General features: G+C 37.1%; 1 protein-coding gene across 1 annotated transcript; it reads left to right on the top strand.

Moving 5' to 3' along the window:
• Positions 1 to 14,626: 14,626 nt before the first annotated feature.
• Positions 14,627 to 15,936, top strand: LOC111888909 (uncharacterized). The gene is made up of 4 exons (XM_023885048.3): positions 14,627 to 14,790; positions 14,884 to 15,080; positions 15,196 to 15,425; positions 15,539 to 15,936. Exons 1-4 carry the CDS (start codon positions 14,705 to 14,707, stop codon positions 15,815 to 15,817), a joined length of 792 nt encoding a protein of 263 aa, XP_023740816.1. The 5' UTR covers positions 14,627 to 14,704; the 3' UTR covers positions 15,818 to 15,936.
• Positions 15,937 to 17,725: the final 1,789 nt, after the last annotated feature.

Here is a 17,725-nt window from a genome sequence, read left to right as displayed (position 1 = left end):
TTGACGAGGAAGAGCATGGATTTTCATTGGGGACCTGAGTAGTAGGTTGCATTCGAGACTTTGACGCGGAAGTTGTGTGAGGCCCGAGTGTTGACCCTCCCTAAGAGTGTTGCGGATTTTGTGGTATTTTGTGATGCATCCATCACAAGCCTGGGGGTGGTGCTTATGCAGCGGGGGAGGGTTATTGCTTATGCTTATCAGCAACTTAAGTCGCATGAGGTTTAATATTCAACTCATGATTTGGAGTTGGGAGCAGTAGGGTTTGTTCTCAAGATTTGGTGGCATTATCTATATGGGATCCATTGTACCATCTATACGGATCACAAGAGTTTGACATATCTCATGGATCAGTTGATTCTGAACATGTGACAGCGTAGGTGTCTTGACGTGGTCAAGGATTATGACTTCGAGATTCTGTACAACCTGAGAAAAGCGAATGTGGTCATTAATGCTTTGAGCGGCAGGTTGATTAATTCCTCAGTTGGGGGTCTATGTATGAGGATTTTGATTAATTCTCCAGTATTAGGTATGATTGGAGAGGCTCGAGCTGAGGTAGCAAGAAAGAGAATTGGAAGCAGGAGCGAATAAGATGTGATATTAACAAGTTTTCTACTGACAGTCGTGGATTATTGACCCGGCGTGGTCGGGTATGGGTACTAGATTTTGGTGGGGTCAGGCAGGATGTGATGGAGGAAGCACACAAGTCCAGATTTTTGATACATCCTACAGCCACCAATATGTATCGGGATTTGAAACTTAGTTACCGGTGGTCGTGCATGAAGAGAGAGATAATTTGGTATGTCAAGAGGTGCTTGACCTGTCAGATGATTAAGGACGAGTACCAGAGGCCGCATGGCAAGCTGCAGCCATTGGAGAATCCAATGTGGAAATGGGAAGATATTACTATGGATTTAATCACCAAGTTACCTTGTTCGGCTAAGGGATTTGACATGATATGGGTTACAGTGGACCGTCTGACCAAGAGCGCCCACTTTCTAGCCATTCGAGAGAGCTCATCGGCCGAGAAATTGGTCGATTTATATGTGTTCGATATTGTTGATCAGCATGGTATTCCAGTTTCTGTTGTATTTTATCGAGATGTTTGGTTCATGTCTCGTTTTTGGCAGAAGTTCCACGAGTAACTGGGTACGAGGTTACATCTTAGCATTTGTTATCATCCACAGATTGACGGTCAGAGTGATCGGACCATTCAGACACTGAGGACATGTTGAGAGATTGTGTCATAGATTTCGGTGGGATTTGGGACTCTACCTTCCCTTAGTTGAGTTTTTGTACAACAACAACTATCACTCCAGTATTGGTGTGCCGCCATTCGAGCTCCTCTATAGGAGGAGGTATCGTACCCTAGTTTATTAGGGAAAGGTTGGTCGTAGAGTCATGGGAAGGACTGAGGTTGTCATTCATATAATAGAGCTCATTCAGTAGATTAGATAGAGACTATAGATAGCTCAGATTCGGCAGAAGAGTTATGTCGATAAGCGTCGATCTGAGTTAGAGTTCCAGGTCGGCGACATGGTTTTACTGAAGGTATCACTTTGTAAGGGTGTAATATTGTAATACGCTTCAGAAAGAGGGGAATTTGGGGCCCCGGTATATATGTCCATGTCGAGTGATTTCCAGGGTTGGCAAGGTAGTTTATAGGCTGGATTTCCTGAGGAGCTCAATCAGATTCATAAAACCTTCCATGTGTCTCAGCTTTGAAAGTGTGTGGCTGATGATTCAGCGGTTATTCCTTTGGATGATATTCAGGTTGATGATCATCTGAATTATTATGAGAGACCAGTGGCAATCTTGGATCGGAACACGAAGGCTTGCATAACAATGTGGTATCTTTGGTCAATGTCTAGTGGCAACATTGGAAGGGTTCTGAATGGACTTGGGAACCAGAGGCAGAGATGCGGGAGCACTATCATGAGTTGTTCTCAACAACAAAATTCGAGGACGAAGTCTGATTCAAGTGGGGGTGAATTATAACTTTCATAATTCAAGTAAATTACATTTCTAACCCTTATGTGTGAGAATTGTTTGCGAATTGGCCCATAGTGTCATTTCTGTAACTTTTGGGCAAAGCACGCTTACGCTGGGCGTACGTGGTAGATTCCCAAACCCTAATTTTTAGGGTTTGGAACCTATTTAATCATCCTTAACTCTCAATACTTCTTTCTTTCATCAGCCTCCAACCCCATTTTTACCCCTTTTCAAACCATAGTCCATTAGAGAGCATCTTGAGTCATTTGTGTGTGTTTTGGTGATCTTGAAAAAGGAAGAAAGAAAAGGAAACCATCTTAGAAGAGTAGGACACGTTGGATCCATTATCATATCATCATTTGACACCATTTGAAGGTAAAAAGCTCTTAACTTGATAAAATATTGATTAGATCTTGTTTAGCCATGGATTTGTGTTCTTTTGGTCCCATGAGCTTGGTATTATGAGTATGGGTTAATCTAATTCGTATAATATGTCCTTTTAGACATTTTGGTGTGTTTAGAAGCATAAAAATGTGATCTCGGTCATTAGTTTCCTTCCATGCATAAACTAGGTTGTCTTAATGAGTTAAGAAGTTAGGGTTTTTGGTATTGAGCACTTAATATCTATACAAGACCATAAAGTTGGAAACTTTATGGTTAAGGACAACATTTGAGGACTAGATCTGGAATTTGGATGAAAGAGCTTAAAGGATTAAGCCTGTAAAAGAACGGAGTAGAGGCGGTTGCATACACTAGGCATACCAAATGGTATGTTGTGCTTACGCATTCAACACCCCATTTTCTGGTCAAGCTCGAGTACGTCCCGTGTACTGGCTAAGTATGCGCAACGTACTCAGTTGAGTTTACTTATATTTACTTCTGACTTTTTGACTTTGACCAAGGTTTGACAAGTTTGACCTAAGGGCATTTTGGGTAGTTTGATTATAAGTTAAGTTTGGTCATGTTCCAATGAATAGGTGACCGTTAGAGTTGATAGGCAGAGTGGTATCACGTTCAACGATCTTTTCAGACTGAGATGTGAGTTTTCCTCATTGTACTCGTGAGTCGAAGGCACTAATGTCAGCCCACTAGATTGTGTATCCTGGTATATAGGATGTTGTTATGTTGTATTGATTTGTTAGATCTATATCCTTGTATATATGATGTTGATATGCGGTAGTGATATGTAGATCTTCCTATTTGCCTGTTGACTGGTTATAAGATTATTTTTTACTGGATATATGGTATTTGTTATATATATATATATATATATATATATATATATATATATATATATGTTGACATAGTATGATGGGGTTGAGAATGTACCCCTTTGTGTTGTCAGTCAATAGACCGGGGCATTCCAATCGAAAGGTTGTGGGACATGGGTAATCCAATCGGGAGGTTACGGACCCAGTATGTATTGGCAAGCCCACTAAAATCTTGTGGGTCATGGCATTCCATCCAAATGGTTGTGGGCCATGGCATTCCAACCGAAAAGTTGTGGGTTGTGGCATTCCAACCGAAAGTTTTTGGACCAGAGGTAATCCAACCAGGAGGTTATAGACCCCATATCTATTTGATTATATGTTTGTGTGGTGGTACTCTGGGGGAAATCACTAAGCTTTGGCTTATAGTTTCATTTTATTATTTAGGTACTTCATATGATCGTGGCAAGGCAAATGCGTGATCGTGCACATCCTTTAGATTTTATATTATCTGGATTTTGGGATACTTTGATTATTGATTATCACTTTTGAAACAATGTTTTGTAAACAATTATGGTCATTGGGTTGTTTTTGAAAAAAAAATGAAAAATTTTACTCTGATTTTGGGATGTTACAATAGTATTCACATATCCTATTTCAATACATAATTATTTCTAGAAATAGATGTTGATGATACAGATAACATATTATAACTATGTTGCTATTAGATGTAATTAAATGTATGTGCAGATACATGTATGCGATTAGTCGATCGTTATAACTCATAAGATGTAAATATGATTGACAGACAATCTTCCTACCAGTTCCACTTGGTTGGCTAAACTTTTTAAACCAATATCAACAAATATAGATAAAAGTGGTGTTTAAGTTATATGATTGGTCAAAATAAATTCATGTTGATTTGGTTCATGTTAATCTACTTTTTTTCAAAGTTTATTAATTTTGAGATATACGATTGGTTTGGGTGGAGCAAAGCACTACAAATAAAGGAGTCATAAAGGTTAATGTAGCACCCATAAAATTTATGAAAAAATTAAATTTTTAAAAACATTCAAAATCATTATTGTTTACAAATTGTTTCCAAAATAAGATTCATATCAGAGAAATCCCAAAATCGTAAAAACAAAACATGAGGAGGTGCACGATCATGCCTTCGCCTTCTCGTGATCCTCTGATGTAACTAAAACATAATCCAAAACTGTAAGCCCAAAGCTTAGTGAGTTTCCCCCCAAAATACCAATACATAACAAATAACAAAATATAATAACAACATGCAATGGGTCCACATCTTTACAGACTGGATTACCCCTGAGCCCACATCATAAGTCTGGCTTACCTCACAGGCCCACGGCTTATGTCTGGCTTGCTCCCCCGCCTGGTCAGTCAACAGACTGAGTACCGCTAAGCCCTTAGTACAAGTCTGACATGCCCCGCCTGGCCCCCAGCTCGTATCTAGAATGCTCATGATTCATCAGTATGAGTCCGTCATGCCTTCCCTGGCCCTCATCCCATATCTGGCATACTCCAGGGTTTGTTGGCTACATCAAAAAGTAGTACAACCTCAACCCAACCCACACAATATGTCGACATATAACATATAATATCATAAACATATAACATGCAATTCACAGGTAGTCCTACCCGGGATAGCATAACAAGACTAGCATGCATAACTATATCATACTTTGCATATTGGAAATATCAGGTTATCAAACCAATAGGCCGGCCTTGGTGCCTTCGACCCGAAAGTCTAGTGAGGAAAACTCACCCCACAAGCAGCTGAATTGATAAGATCTAACTCTGAATCTCGGATCCCAAATCAAAGCCTAAAACCATCATGACCAACCCATCAAAACCTCAAAATACCCAAAATGCCCTCAAAAGTCCAACTTGGTCAACCATGGTCAAAGTCAAAGTCAACGGTCAAGGTCAACAGTCCATGTTGACCCAACTTGTCGAGTGCATCTATCAACTCGTCGAGTTCCTTTAGTCTTAAACAGCTTTGGCACAGGCTGCGACTGCGTCGGGGCCGACATCTGCTCTCTCGTCTGCAGATCAATCTCAATCTCACGTCGCCTGGTGGCCTCCTGCATCTCCAACAGTGTACTATAGTGTTGAGTAGAAGCAAAATTTCTGACCTCCGTCTTGAGCATGCTTAAGTAGCGGGTCATCTGAGTCGGCTCAGATGTAGAAAACTCAGGGCAGAACAAGGCTCTCTTCGTGAACATCTTGGTGAACTTCGTCACCGTCTCAGTACCTTGTTTCAAATCCAGATACTCCTGCGCTAACCTCTACCCTCCACTAGCGGGCCATATCGGGAGCGGAACATCTCAGAAAACTACTCCCAAGTCACAGTAGCCCTCTGCTCAATAGAATAGGAACTAGCAATGAGCCTCCACCAATCCTTTGCTCCGGACCTCAGAAGGTTTAGAGCGCACCTGACCTTCTGGTCAGCAGGGCATGAACAAGTGAAGAATCATCCCCCCACATCAGATAGCCACCTCATGACTACGATCGGTTCCTGTAATATATTAAAAGTCAGGGGCTTCGTATTATCAAAGTCCCGATACTGAAAGACTCACCCTGTCCCAACACTTAAAATCGCCACGGTTGCAGAGGCTACACCAGTAGCCATCTCAGCAATGGCTGCATACGATCATCAAAGAACTCCATCATTGTGGTGTTGCTAAACCCAAACATCTCCAGAATCTGGCTCCAGACAATAGCAACCACCTCGTCGTGAATGATCTCCCTGACACGATCCTCTGACAATGCTTGCCCACCCTAATTGCCAGCTCCCGATCCCGATCCCGACCCATATCCAATCTCAACTCATCTCGTAATCACCATACTGAAAATACATCAGGAAGATATCAGATAAACCACATATCATAATGGGGAACCAACTTCCAATGAAGCCCTAGGGGTTGTGACTTCCTTGCTACGCGTATGGGTCTTGTGCTTTCAGTAGTACGAGCCCATACTACCTTCCACACCTACCCATATTTATATCAAGGATCATCATAACACCCTAACAATACTCTCAAGCATAACTACACACTCAATCCTCACTTCCTAGAGGATGGCTAATGATCTCACAACTGACCAGCTGACCCCGCACAACTCATCCATGAAACTTACACCAACCTTGCAGCACTCGTGTATGCTAACCATACATAACACTGGACCATATAGAATTTCAAATGTCTGATCCTACCCTCAGCCCTTCATCAAAAAAGAACATGAAATAAGGCCATATCTTACATTCTCTGGCTATAAGATCTTAATTATATATAACCATGATGCATACACTAAGCAACTACAATAATGATGTCAATTCCATAAAAGAAAAGGATCCTAGGCTATCAGTCGTCATATAATCAAAAAATTCTATCATGTAAATCCTGAAGATACCTAGCCTATCACTAGCACGTTGTTCTAACATATCACAATATCAAATAACAGTATGGTATTTTAGGGTCTACTTACTAGCTTCGGCTGAACGTACGCATCACATCCTCCTTGAATATTTTGAAATCCATTTGAAAATCATTTAAAAATCTTTTTCCTCACTTTGAGACTGGATTCACACGAGTGTTCCTCCAATTAAATTAAACCAAGGCTCTGATACCAACTTGTAACACCCATAAAATTCATGAAAAAATTAAATTTTTAAAAACATTCAAAATCATCATTGTTTACAAACTGTTTCCAAAATAAGATTCATATCAGAGAAATCCCAAGATTGTAAAAACAAAAGAGGAGGAGGTGCACGATCACGCTTAGGCCTTCTCGCGATCCTCTAAAGTACCTAAAACGTAATCCAAAACTGTAAGCCCAAAGCTTAGTGAGTCTCCCCCCAAAATACCAATACATAAGAAATAACACAATATAATAACAACATGTAATGGGTCCACAACTTTATAAACCGGATTACCCCTGAGCCCATAGCATAAGTCTAGCTTGCCTCACAGGCCCACGGCTTATGTCTGGCTTGCTCCCTGGCCTGGTCAGTCAACAGACTGAGTACCGCTAAGCCCTCAGTACAAGTCTGACATGCCCCGCCTGGCCCTCAGCTCGTATCTGGAATGCTCATGAGTCCTCAGTATGAGTCTGGCATTCCCTCCCTAACCCTTAGCTCATATCAGGCATACTCCAGGGTTACTTGGCTACATCACAAAGTAGTACAACCTCAACCCAACTCACACAATACGTCGACATACAACAGATAATATCATAAACAGATAACATGCAATTCACAGGTAGTCCTACAGATCTACCAGACTAGCATAACAAGACTAGCACACATAACTATATCATACTCAACATATCGGCAATATCAGGTTATCAAACCAATGGGTCGGCCTTGGTGCCTTCGACCCGAAAGTCTAGTAAGGAAAACTCACCTCACAAGCAGCTGAATTGATAAGATCTAACTCCGAATATCGGCTCCCGACTCAAAGCCTACAACCATCATGAAAAACCCATCAAAACCTCAAAATACCCAAAATGCCCTCAAAAGTCCAACTTGGTCAACCATGGTCAAAGTCAAAGTAAATGGTCAAGGTCAACAGTCCATGTTGACCCAACTCGTCGAGTGCACCTATCAACTCGCCGAGTTCCTTTAGTATTCAGACAGTCGGGAAAAACCCCAGCCAACTCACCGAGTTGGCTGGAAAACTCGCTGAGTTTTACTCTCTTACACATTCAGTCCTTTTTCATCAAGTCCAATGTTTTAATATGTAGATCTAGCACCCAAGAGTTGGAAAGTCACATAAAGTTACCAACTTTTTGTTCATGCATGCCCTAAAGAGGCTCTAACTCTCAAGGAAAGCTTAATAAGGGATCTTAAGCATGAAAGAGGCCTATAACTCAATAAAGTTTTCAACTTTAAGCCAAAAGAGGGAGTCAAACATCCAGATCTAAAATGATAACTCCATGAAATGCTCAACCCCATGAACAATCCAAAAATAAGTCAAATATGACAATAAACTTCCCCTTCAAGCTAGGCACAACCAACTTCAAGCTCTTTCAAAATGGGACCAAAAGAAGCAACTTTTAAGCTCACACACTCAATTTGAGGTAAGATGCATTAATTCTAGGGTTTATAGACAGGATAGGCGATTAGGGAGGCCATCAGTGGGACTTGAGGCCTTTAAATAGGGTGCAACACCCTAAAAAATAGGGTTTCATATTCAGCCACCAACTCATCGAGTTTTCCTCTCCAACTCGTCAAGTTGGTCCAAAAAGATCCGTGGCCCAAAAACTTTCAACGCATCGATTTGAGTCCATCAACTCGACAAGTTCCAAGGAAAATTTACCTTTTCAATAAAAAATCTCATACCTGGGAATCAGGATGTTACAGTTAAAAATTCGACCTGTGTAACACCTCAAATTTTACCAAATTTTTATTTTTTTTAATTTACCAAAATAAGTTTCACAAACCAAGTTTTCAACCACATAATTATCCAAACAACAATTATCACAAAATATCAGAGTTCTCAAACTGTCCCAATAGTAAATCTCCCAGTAAGTGTGTACAGTCAGACCTTCATTTTCCCATGGTCCTCAGAAGTACCTGTCACATATAAATCAACAACTGTAAGCACGAAGCTTAGTGAGTTCCCCAAGATACCACATATAACACAACAGAAATAAACAGTTATGGGTTATCAGCAACCGTGGGGACTTTCAGCAGTCCTAGCGGGCTAACAGTACGCCATGTGGGTTATCAACAACCCTGGAGACTATCAGCAATCTCGATCACATAATAACATCATAACATAATAATAATAATAGCTAGACCCAGCTGGTCATCACATATATAGCTATTCTACCACACATGTAAGAATAAGTGAGGAAACTTACCTGATATTAATGACAAGTAAACCGTACACCCAAACTGTCGGAACTAGACTCTGCGTAATCAACGAAATAATTAACCCTAATTAATAATTAAGGTTCAAAACTCAACTCGCTAGTCCAATCACACAACTAAGTCCTCTACGGGCAAAAAAATCATTTTGCTCTTCCCATGATCCAAAACCCTGCATCTTGACCAAAGGACAAAAGTTAACAAAAGTCAACTGCCCATCGAGTACGTTGGGCATACCTCTTCTTACGCGGGGCGTACTGCTCGAACAATGTACGGTCAAGGTCGGAATTGGATACGCGATGTTGGTGATTTTATATTATCAATGTGTATTTAAGTGTAATGGATTGACTTGTTTACCAAAAATTAATCTTGATGAATATTAAACAAGTAAGGGAAGGTACGGAGTGCACACTTGTTTAAGTTCATTCAAGATTCAAAGTAGACTGTTATATAGGGGCGAGCCCCTAAACGAACAGGGGTTCGGGGGCAGCACCCCTGGGAGCCTTAGAACTCTGAATTTTCTATAAATGAACCTGGTTTTTTTACTTCATTTTGACCCTTATTAATGATCTGGTTTTACTGACAGTTTATGACTGTTATAAACTAGTTTTGACAGTTGGAGTAGTTTTTGGACAAAGAAAGTTGCATTGACGGTTTTCACACAAATGAAGTACTTAATCATTTTGGTCATCATTTTTCCTGTTACAATAAGAATCACGAAAATCATAACTTCATATTCTCTGTTCTTGAAACTCTTATGAGTCTTATCTGATTAAGGTTGGGAGTATGACCCAAATACTTTAATCTGAAAGTGTACACACGATTCTCAGAATTTCCAAGTCTTTCTATACCTAAATTTCTAACGCGCGGGGCGTAGCCAGGACTACACACGACGTACTCTATTTGCTTCCACTTTTACAAACTTTGTGTCTTAATCCCTTAAGACAACTAACCCAACCACAGATCTAACCATTCTAAGATGTATTATTCCATAAAGTCATCAACTTTAATCCTTTGCATGGCTAGAGAAGTTCCAATGCAACAAACTTAAACTTCCAATGCATTCTAAGCTACTTTGCTCATGCATGAGCCATAGGAATTGATCAAGTGGTCATTTTTATGATTCAAAAAGTCCTATAATGCATGAAAGGAAAACTACAAGCCCTTAGGTTGCTCCAAACTCATAAAGGTTCAATATTGGGGACAAAAGTTCATAAAACTTCAACCATATAGATACAATGGAAAACTTATCAAGGTATAAGATTTATACCTAAAAATGATGCACAAATAGGAAAGGTTTCTGGATCTACAAGCTTGCTAGCACCCACTCCTTCTTCTCTAGTCTCCTTCTTCAACTAAATGCACCACAAACACTCAATAAGCTTGAAAACACACACAAGAAACTCAAACTCGGAATTAGGTTTTAGGGAGGGTATGGGGGCTGATAAGGATGCTCAAATGGGGATATAATGTTGTTTAAATAGGGAGCAACCCTTAAGATTAGGGTTTGAAGTTTGGGCTAGTATGACCAGCGTACTAGCTGATCATCCGCGATTCCATGCTACATGAGTACGTTGTGTGTACGACCACCATGCAATACTTTTTCTCCAAGGGACAAATTGTGCAACTTTAGATAAAGATAAAAGCAATAATAAAAATACGTAATAATGAGATGTTACAACCTCAATCTATTTTAATAGTCATGAAGGTAAAACAATCGACCTTAATCCATTTTAACCTCCTCTAAAACTTCAACGATATGACCTTGACCCCATTTTGGTATATTATAGTACCCATAGTGTAACTATAATCCATGTGTGTGTTCTTTTTTAGTTTCTATATGTGAAGGAAGCAAATGAAAGCGGAAGAATATTTTACTTAAACAAGTGTTTTCAAATTTGGTTTTTATTATATCTTCACTTATAAGTTACTACATACTAATTTTGATTTTATTATCCCCCTTTCAGTTCAAGAGATCAAAAGAGTATGGTTTAAAGAAAGGACAATCAAATTTCACATTGTGTTGGGGAAAGTACAAGATGAGATTTAGAGTTTATACAAAGTTTAGAGGGTCTGGATATTAAGAATGGAGTTTTATTTGAAGACATTTTCCAAGATCTAAATTTCAAAGTTATGAGGAGTAAAGATGAAGAATCTTAATTTACTATTGTTAACTTTTCTCTTATTAATCCAAATGATTTTGTGATTTGTTTAAAAAAAACTATGGATTGTAAAGCCTTTCATATTGCGTTTCCTCATGTCCGTTCATTATAGTGTTTTTACTATCAAGAAGTAGGTTTGAGAAGGTTGTTGCGAGTCCAAATGCAAAGCTGAGAGGGATTATGAAGTATAAGGAATGACACATCTTACATGTTTCTAAATTAGGAGTCGTTTATTAATCCAAGGGAAAAATAAGTCAAGTTGTTTTGCAGATCAGTGAGAAATAAGGGTTTCCAGATTCCACACTTCAAAATATATTTGTCATACTTACAAATTGTGACGAGAATTCATAGTATGATGGAAAGGAGGTGATATATCATTTTTCATGGTAGATGGTTCTAAGAAGATCACTGGTCGGTGTGGCATCATTGTTGTTTGATTGTTGACTTCAGATCTTTTGGGACTTATCACAAAGGGGACGTTGGGTACAAAGTTATTGTGATATCCAAAGTTTTTTTTGTGTGTTTTGAATCTAAAGTAGTTCATAGAGCATGTTATGCTCCTTCGAATTGTCTTATAGCATAGACTTATTTTAGTGCTCCTAACATGTATGTTAGTGTGAGCAAGTAGTTGTACACATCATGTGTGAATAGTCTGCATGTCTATATATGGTTGGACAAATCTGCCAGTAATTGAAATTTCTCTTCTTATTCAAAATCATGGTGTAATGTGTATCATCCTATGTCTCGATCATGGAATAAATGAAATAAATCATAAAATATATTTTTGGTTCAAAAATGAAATCTTGTAGGAATTGTCCATATCATGTTCATCCTTCGGAACCATATCACATCCTCAATATAATGAATTATGATGAATTTGAGATGATCTTTTGTAAATATGTAATTATCTTGAATAGATTAACCATGTCTTTATTTTTCAATCGCCTGAGAAAAAAATATCTTTTTGTATCAGTTTTTAGTTATATATAGGTGTGTGTTATTGTAATAGAAAAAAGCTTTTAAATGTGTTCGTATTCACCATGAATAATGGAGTCATTCCATTGTATCATGTTTCATTTGATCAATAAAGAGCTGAAAATATTATTTACTTTGTTGTCTTACATTTCATTTCGCATTTCAATTTGTTGTTACATTTTTGTTCCATTATTTTTTATAATTAAAATGATAATTTAAAATAGAAAATACAAATATAAATAATAAAAGATAAGGGGTATAGAAGTAATTTCTAATCAATTTTGAAACAAAATGAAACATAGATTAAACATGCAAGAAATGATACCACATGGACCAAACATGTAGAGAATTTCATAGTTATCCTCACCAGGTAGACATTGCAATGGAGCAGTTTTGGAGCGAATAGATCTTAATTTAAATCATTTTAACAAATTTCAAAATCTAATCCAAATCCGCTTCATAATCCGTGGAGTTTTGAATAATCAAACTTATATATTTATCCATCGAATCAACAGATATACAAATTCACCCCGTAACCTGTAGGTTTTTTGAATAATCAAATACAATTTACTTAATTCTTAAAATAACATTTCTTAAATAAAAAATGTCTGCTATAGTTTAATACTTAAAATAACATTTATTAAATAAAACAATGTTGATTTAGAAAAGACATTAAATACTTGAGGACTTTCGATTGGAATTAAAAATCACTATTATAACAACTTTCAATTGTTTTCTGACTGTTGATTGTGGATTGCAGTGATAGTAATTGCAAACTTTCTCTCGGTTAATAAATGATTTTATTGATTTATAAATAGAATTAGCGATTACTTGATGAAATATAAATGGAATAATATCGTAATTTTTGGTAGAAGACTGGAAGTATAGAAATCAACTCCTCAAGTCCTAGGTAAAAACAGTTTGGCTTTTGGCCTTTGACATTTGGATTTTCGATTTGAATTAAAATTAAAAGTTGAGCAGTATAAAATATAAATGTATTATTCTAAAATTTATACAGGGCGGATTATAAATGAAGCGGGTCGATGATGATCCATACCTGACCATTTTAATAAAAGGATTAGCGGGTATAAGTTGTTAACAGATAAACAAATCAAAAACTACGCTCCAAACAAATATAATTTGTACGGGTTTGGATCTGATCAACGTCAAAACTCACTCTATTATCTATTTTAAAACCTATTTTAAAAAAGACATGGACCAATCACATAAATCTATCTAATATAAATAATAATAAAAAACAAAACTAATAAAAACAAATAAAAAAATAAAACATAAAAAAAATCATAAAAATGCAACTAACAATAAAAAAAATAGATACCCACTCTTTAAAAATCAGTGTTCTAAAAGGCGCGCTATGGCGTGAGGCGTGGCTTCGACGTTACAAAAAACTTCATAACGTTGCTGTTAGGCGTGGCGCGTGGTAAGGCGTGATATGGCGTGCCATGGCGAGTTATGGCGTGTTATGGCCCGTGTTTTTTCGTTTGAGACACAATTTTTTGCTCTTTATTATGTCTTTTCAAATCGGAGATACAAGTATTATGATTTTTGTTAACTTTTTGTTATTAGTTATTGATCTAACACTTCTAAAAAGTAGTTATATTTAATATAAATTTATATTTATGTGGTAATATAATTTTAAATTAATACAAAATCGTCGCCTTACATCACGCCTTGAAAAACGTTGTGGCTCGTCGTGGCTCGTTAAGCTTGAGGCTTGGCTTTGCCGCCACGCCACACCTCACGCCATTTAGAACCTTGTTAAAAATCCGTGATTTTCGTGCACCTTATTGAATTAATGATGCTAAGAACATGTAGGAGGGGCTATAGCAAATGTCAGCGTGTGTGTTCTCTATTTTTTAAAATTCTTTTATCGAGTGTGGACAAACGTTTGGTAGTTATAGTCACAGACTAAGTTGTGGCCCTAAGCCCGAAAAAATATTGATGGGCTTTCGTGTTTTTGCAGAATAGTTTTATCTGACCAAAGTAGGAATTTGATATTTTAATACAAATTCCTTCACCAATTTAAAGGTGTCAAACCCTAACAATCAAAGTCATAAAATAAAAACAGTCAATATAAATAATAAAATAAATCACCAAGTTGAACAAATCACTTTTGTTCACTAATCACTGATAACATGTGATGAGATTCTTGATTCTATTGCTTATTTTAGCAGCGATCGACGAAGTTGACACATAGACAATTTCATTTAGGGGCTGCAAAGGCTAACATGTCAAATGAGAGGACTGATATTGCAAATTAATCAATAGTCTACGGACCATATCATGTAATAATGTAATTTGGTTGGTCTTCGTGTTTTCCATACGGAGGGGTCAAGAGTCAAAACTGACGGCAATTCGTTAAGAACCTACCTCAGTCAACACTATTAATTCCAAACTTCCTCTTCGTTTTCCTTTGCGATCTAATTGATCGTTGGCTTCATTTTCATCCTTCAATGGCTGCAAAGAAGGTTTTACTCACCGTCAACGGTGATGCGGTTTCACGAAACATCGCTTATCATTTAGCAAAACGCGGATGCAGGTATGTTTGCGCCTAAAATTTCGATACGTGTGATGGATTTCACCTCTGAAATCTGAATTGAACTAATTCAGATGTATTTATTTCTTTGTTTAGGTTGGTGTTAGTGGGAGACGAAAAGGTCCTCAAGGGGGTTTCGGATTGGATCACCAACGATCTGAAGGAAGTTACAATTGAAATCGTTGGATTAGATATGGAATCGGAGAGAGAATCGGTATTTGATGAAGCCGTGGAGAAAACCTGGACTATTTTGGGGAAAGTGGATGCTCTTGTTAATTGCTATACTTATGAAGGTAAATCAACTGCCAAATTTCCATATCTCGTTTCAGCGCTCTATGTAGCAAATTGATTCATGGCATGATGATTACAATCGAGATTATTAAATCACTCGGTTTCTGGTAAAAACAGGAAAGATGCAAGATCCACTTCAATTGTCTGAAGCTGAGTTCAAAAAGACTGTTAGAGTAAACTTCATGGCCCCTTGGTATCTGATGAAAGCTGTTGCGAAAAGAATGAGGGATAACAAATCAGGAGGATCGATCGTATTCATGACCTCGATAATTGGTGGTGAGAGAGGAATATATCCAGGTGCAGCTGCATATGGTGCTTGTTTGGGTGGAATTCATCAGTTAGTCAGAGTAAGTAACTTTGATCTTTGTTTCCCTTTCAATCCGTTTCATAAATGATATAAAGAAGTAAAATTATGTGCTAAAATCCTAATAGCAACTTTGATTTGTTTCGGTGTGATCAGACATCAGCTATGGAGGTCGGGAAGCACCAGATTAGGGTTAATGCAATTGCTCGTGGATTGCATTTAGATGATGAGTTTCCAGTATCAGTGGGAAAAGACAGGGCAGAAAAACTGGTGAAGGATGCAAACCCATTGAACAGGTGGCTAGACCCGAAGAATGACCTGGCATCAACCGTGATCTACCTGGTAAGTGATGACTCACGCTACATGACTGGGACAACGATATACGTTGATGGTGCACAGTCAGTTGTAAGGCCACGTATGCGTGCTTACATGTGAGATTTGTGACATTCTTGTTATAAGTATTGGGATTAATCTATGGTTAAAGTGTTCTATGAATAAACGATGTACGTCTTTGTGGGCTTACATGAAACGTTGAATGATTCTTTTTTCCTTAATGGTCAAGAACTACACACTAATAAAAGATGATGTATAGCATAAACATCAGAAGTAAACAATTTGCGATGATGCAAGATTTTATTAGATATGGGATTGTTTGGTTGACCAACTAATCATTTGATCCAATCATTGTGCATAATCTCAACTTTAAATATGATAAAATCATGTGAATTCAATAATTTAGCACTTATTTGACCACTTTTTTTTTTGTCTATTTTTATCTTTAGATTAGCTATTGACCCATATTTTTGCCTGACATAGAAATAATTTAAGCAAGCGAATGGTGCTTTGTGGATTAAGACATTCACCGACCCTCTTTTCCACATTGGTCCTCTTTTCTTTTCTTTTTTTCTTTCACTGCTCAGAAAGTTGCAGAATTTTATCGTGGCTAAAATTTAGACTTTAGAAACTTGTTTTCCAATTGTATTCTCAGGGCATCCCCAATCGGCCCACCAAACATACAAACCCATTATATGAAATTAACTAGTAGCGTGGTCTATTATGCTTTGTCGGATTTATTAATCTTGTATTTTCCACATGATTTTTCTAATATTCTCTTACATGGGGAATATTTTTGTAAATTTCTTGTTAGACATTGATCATTTCTCTAGTTTTGTGAATGTTGGGGCAATTTCCATAATTTTGCTTTAAGCATAGATTTTGTGAAACACATGGCCCATTTATACAAATTTGCTTATAGGTAGGGACCATATGTCTAATTTTATGAAACATAGGTACCATTCCTATAAAAATAAGTCACACAGGAACTTATTCTGGAAATTATTACAGGGACCATTTGTTGTACTTTGTTTTTATGTAGGTACCATTTTGTAATTTTCTTATTAAAACATGAACCATTTTGTAAGTTATAGTAGGGGTGTTCGTTTGGATGGATTGGTTTGATCCGATCCAATCAAGTGAATCTAAATTGATTTCGGTTTTCAAAACATAGATCTGAATAGTCCAAATTAAATTTAAATCCAATCCGATCCGATCCAATTACAATTCGGTTGGATCGGTTTTTATAATTCGGTTTTCAAAAACCGAAACATTTTAACACGAAAAATAATTATAAGATTACTAAACTTTACACAAGAATCAAAAACAAATTACTTAGTTGTGATTTGAAATTAATAAACAACTAATAAGAAGATATATTATAGTTAAATATTTTATAGATAGAAAACTTTTGAGTGAAAATACATATTAATGTTTTTTTATCGGGTGAAACGTTCCTATTTGAAAAAATAAATTACAAAATTAATAAAAAACTATAGATATATATTATAAATAGATAAATAACAAATGTTTATTCGGTTTTTTTGGACTATTCGGTTCTTATTTTATAAACCAAAATCAATCCGAAATCCAAAATAATAATTCAGTTTTGTTGAAAACCAATCAAAAAATCCGAACATCCAAACCAAATTGTCCAATTGGATAATTTGGTTTTATCCGAATAGTGAACAGTCCTAAGTTAGAGGGACCATTTTGTTAGAGATTTTTTTTGTTAGGGACTGTTTGTTAATCATTCCAACATCTATTTATACAATTAGTTAGCAAAGAGCAACTGAGAAACATACTTGTACAGTTGTATTTAGATGTGTCAAAAAAAACCTAAACCTAATTAATTGGACCTAAACTGAGCCCGAATACAAAAATTAGGTGGGGGAAAAAGGTGAATTCAAATTATTCGGGTTAACCATTCTAATCTGAAAATGTAATTAGGGTAGGGTATCGAGTTGAATTCTTAGTTGTATTATTCGGGTTTAGCTGTTTAGGTTAACT

Source organism: Lactuca sativa, chromosome 2 (genome assembly GCF_002870075.4).
Source record: "Lactuca sativa cultivar Salinas chromosome 2, Lsat_Salinas_v11, whole genome shotgun sequence".
In the NCBI taxonomy this organism is placed as follows: Eukaryota; Viridiplantae; Streptophyta; class Magnoliopsida; order Asterales; family Asteraceae; genus Lactuca; species Lactuca sativa.
This window is presented reverse-complemented; position numbering and strand designations above follow the sequence as displayed.

What these genes read in the sequence shown, in the direction of transcription:
- LOC111888909 (XM_023885048.3), top strand. Translation starts at nt 14,705, where the DNA reads ATGGCTGCAAAGAAGGTTTTACTCACCGTCAACGGTGATGCGGTTTCA. An exon ending in TTAGCAAAACGCGGATGCAG is followed by an intron (nt 14,791 to 14,883) that starts GTATGTTTGCGC and finishes TTCTTTGTTTAG; the next exon opens with GTTGGTGTTAGTGGGAGACG. An exon ending in GAATTCATCAGTTAGTCAGA is followed by an intron (nt 15,426 to 15,538) that starts GTAAGTAACTTT and finishes CGGTGTGATCAG; the next exon opens with ACATCAGCTATGGAGGTCGG.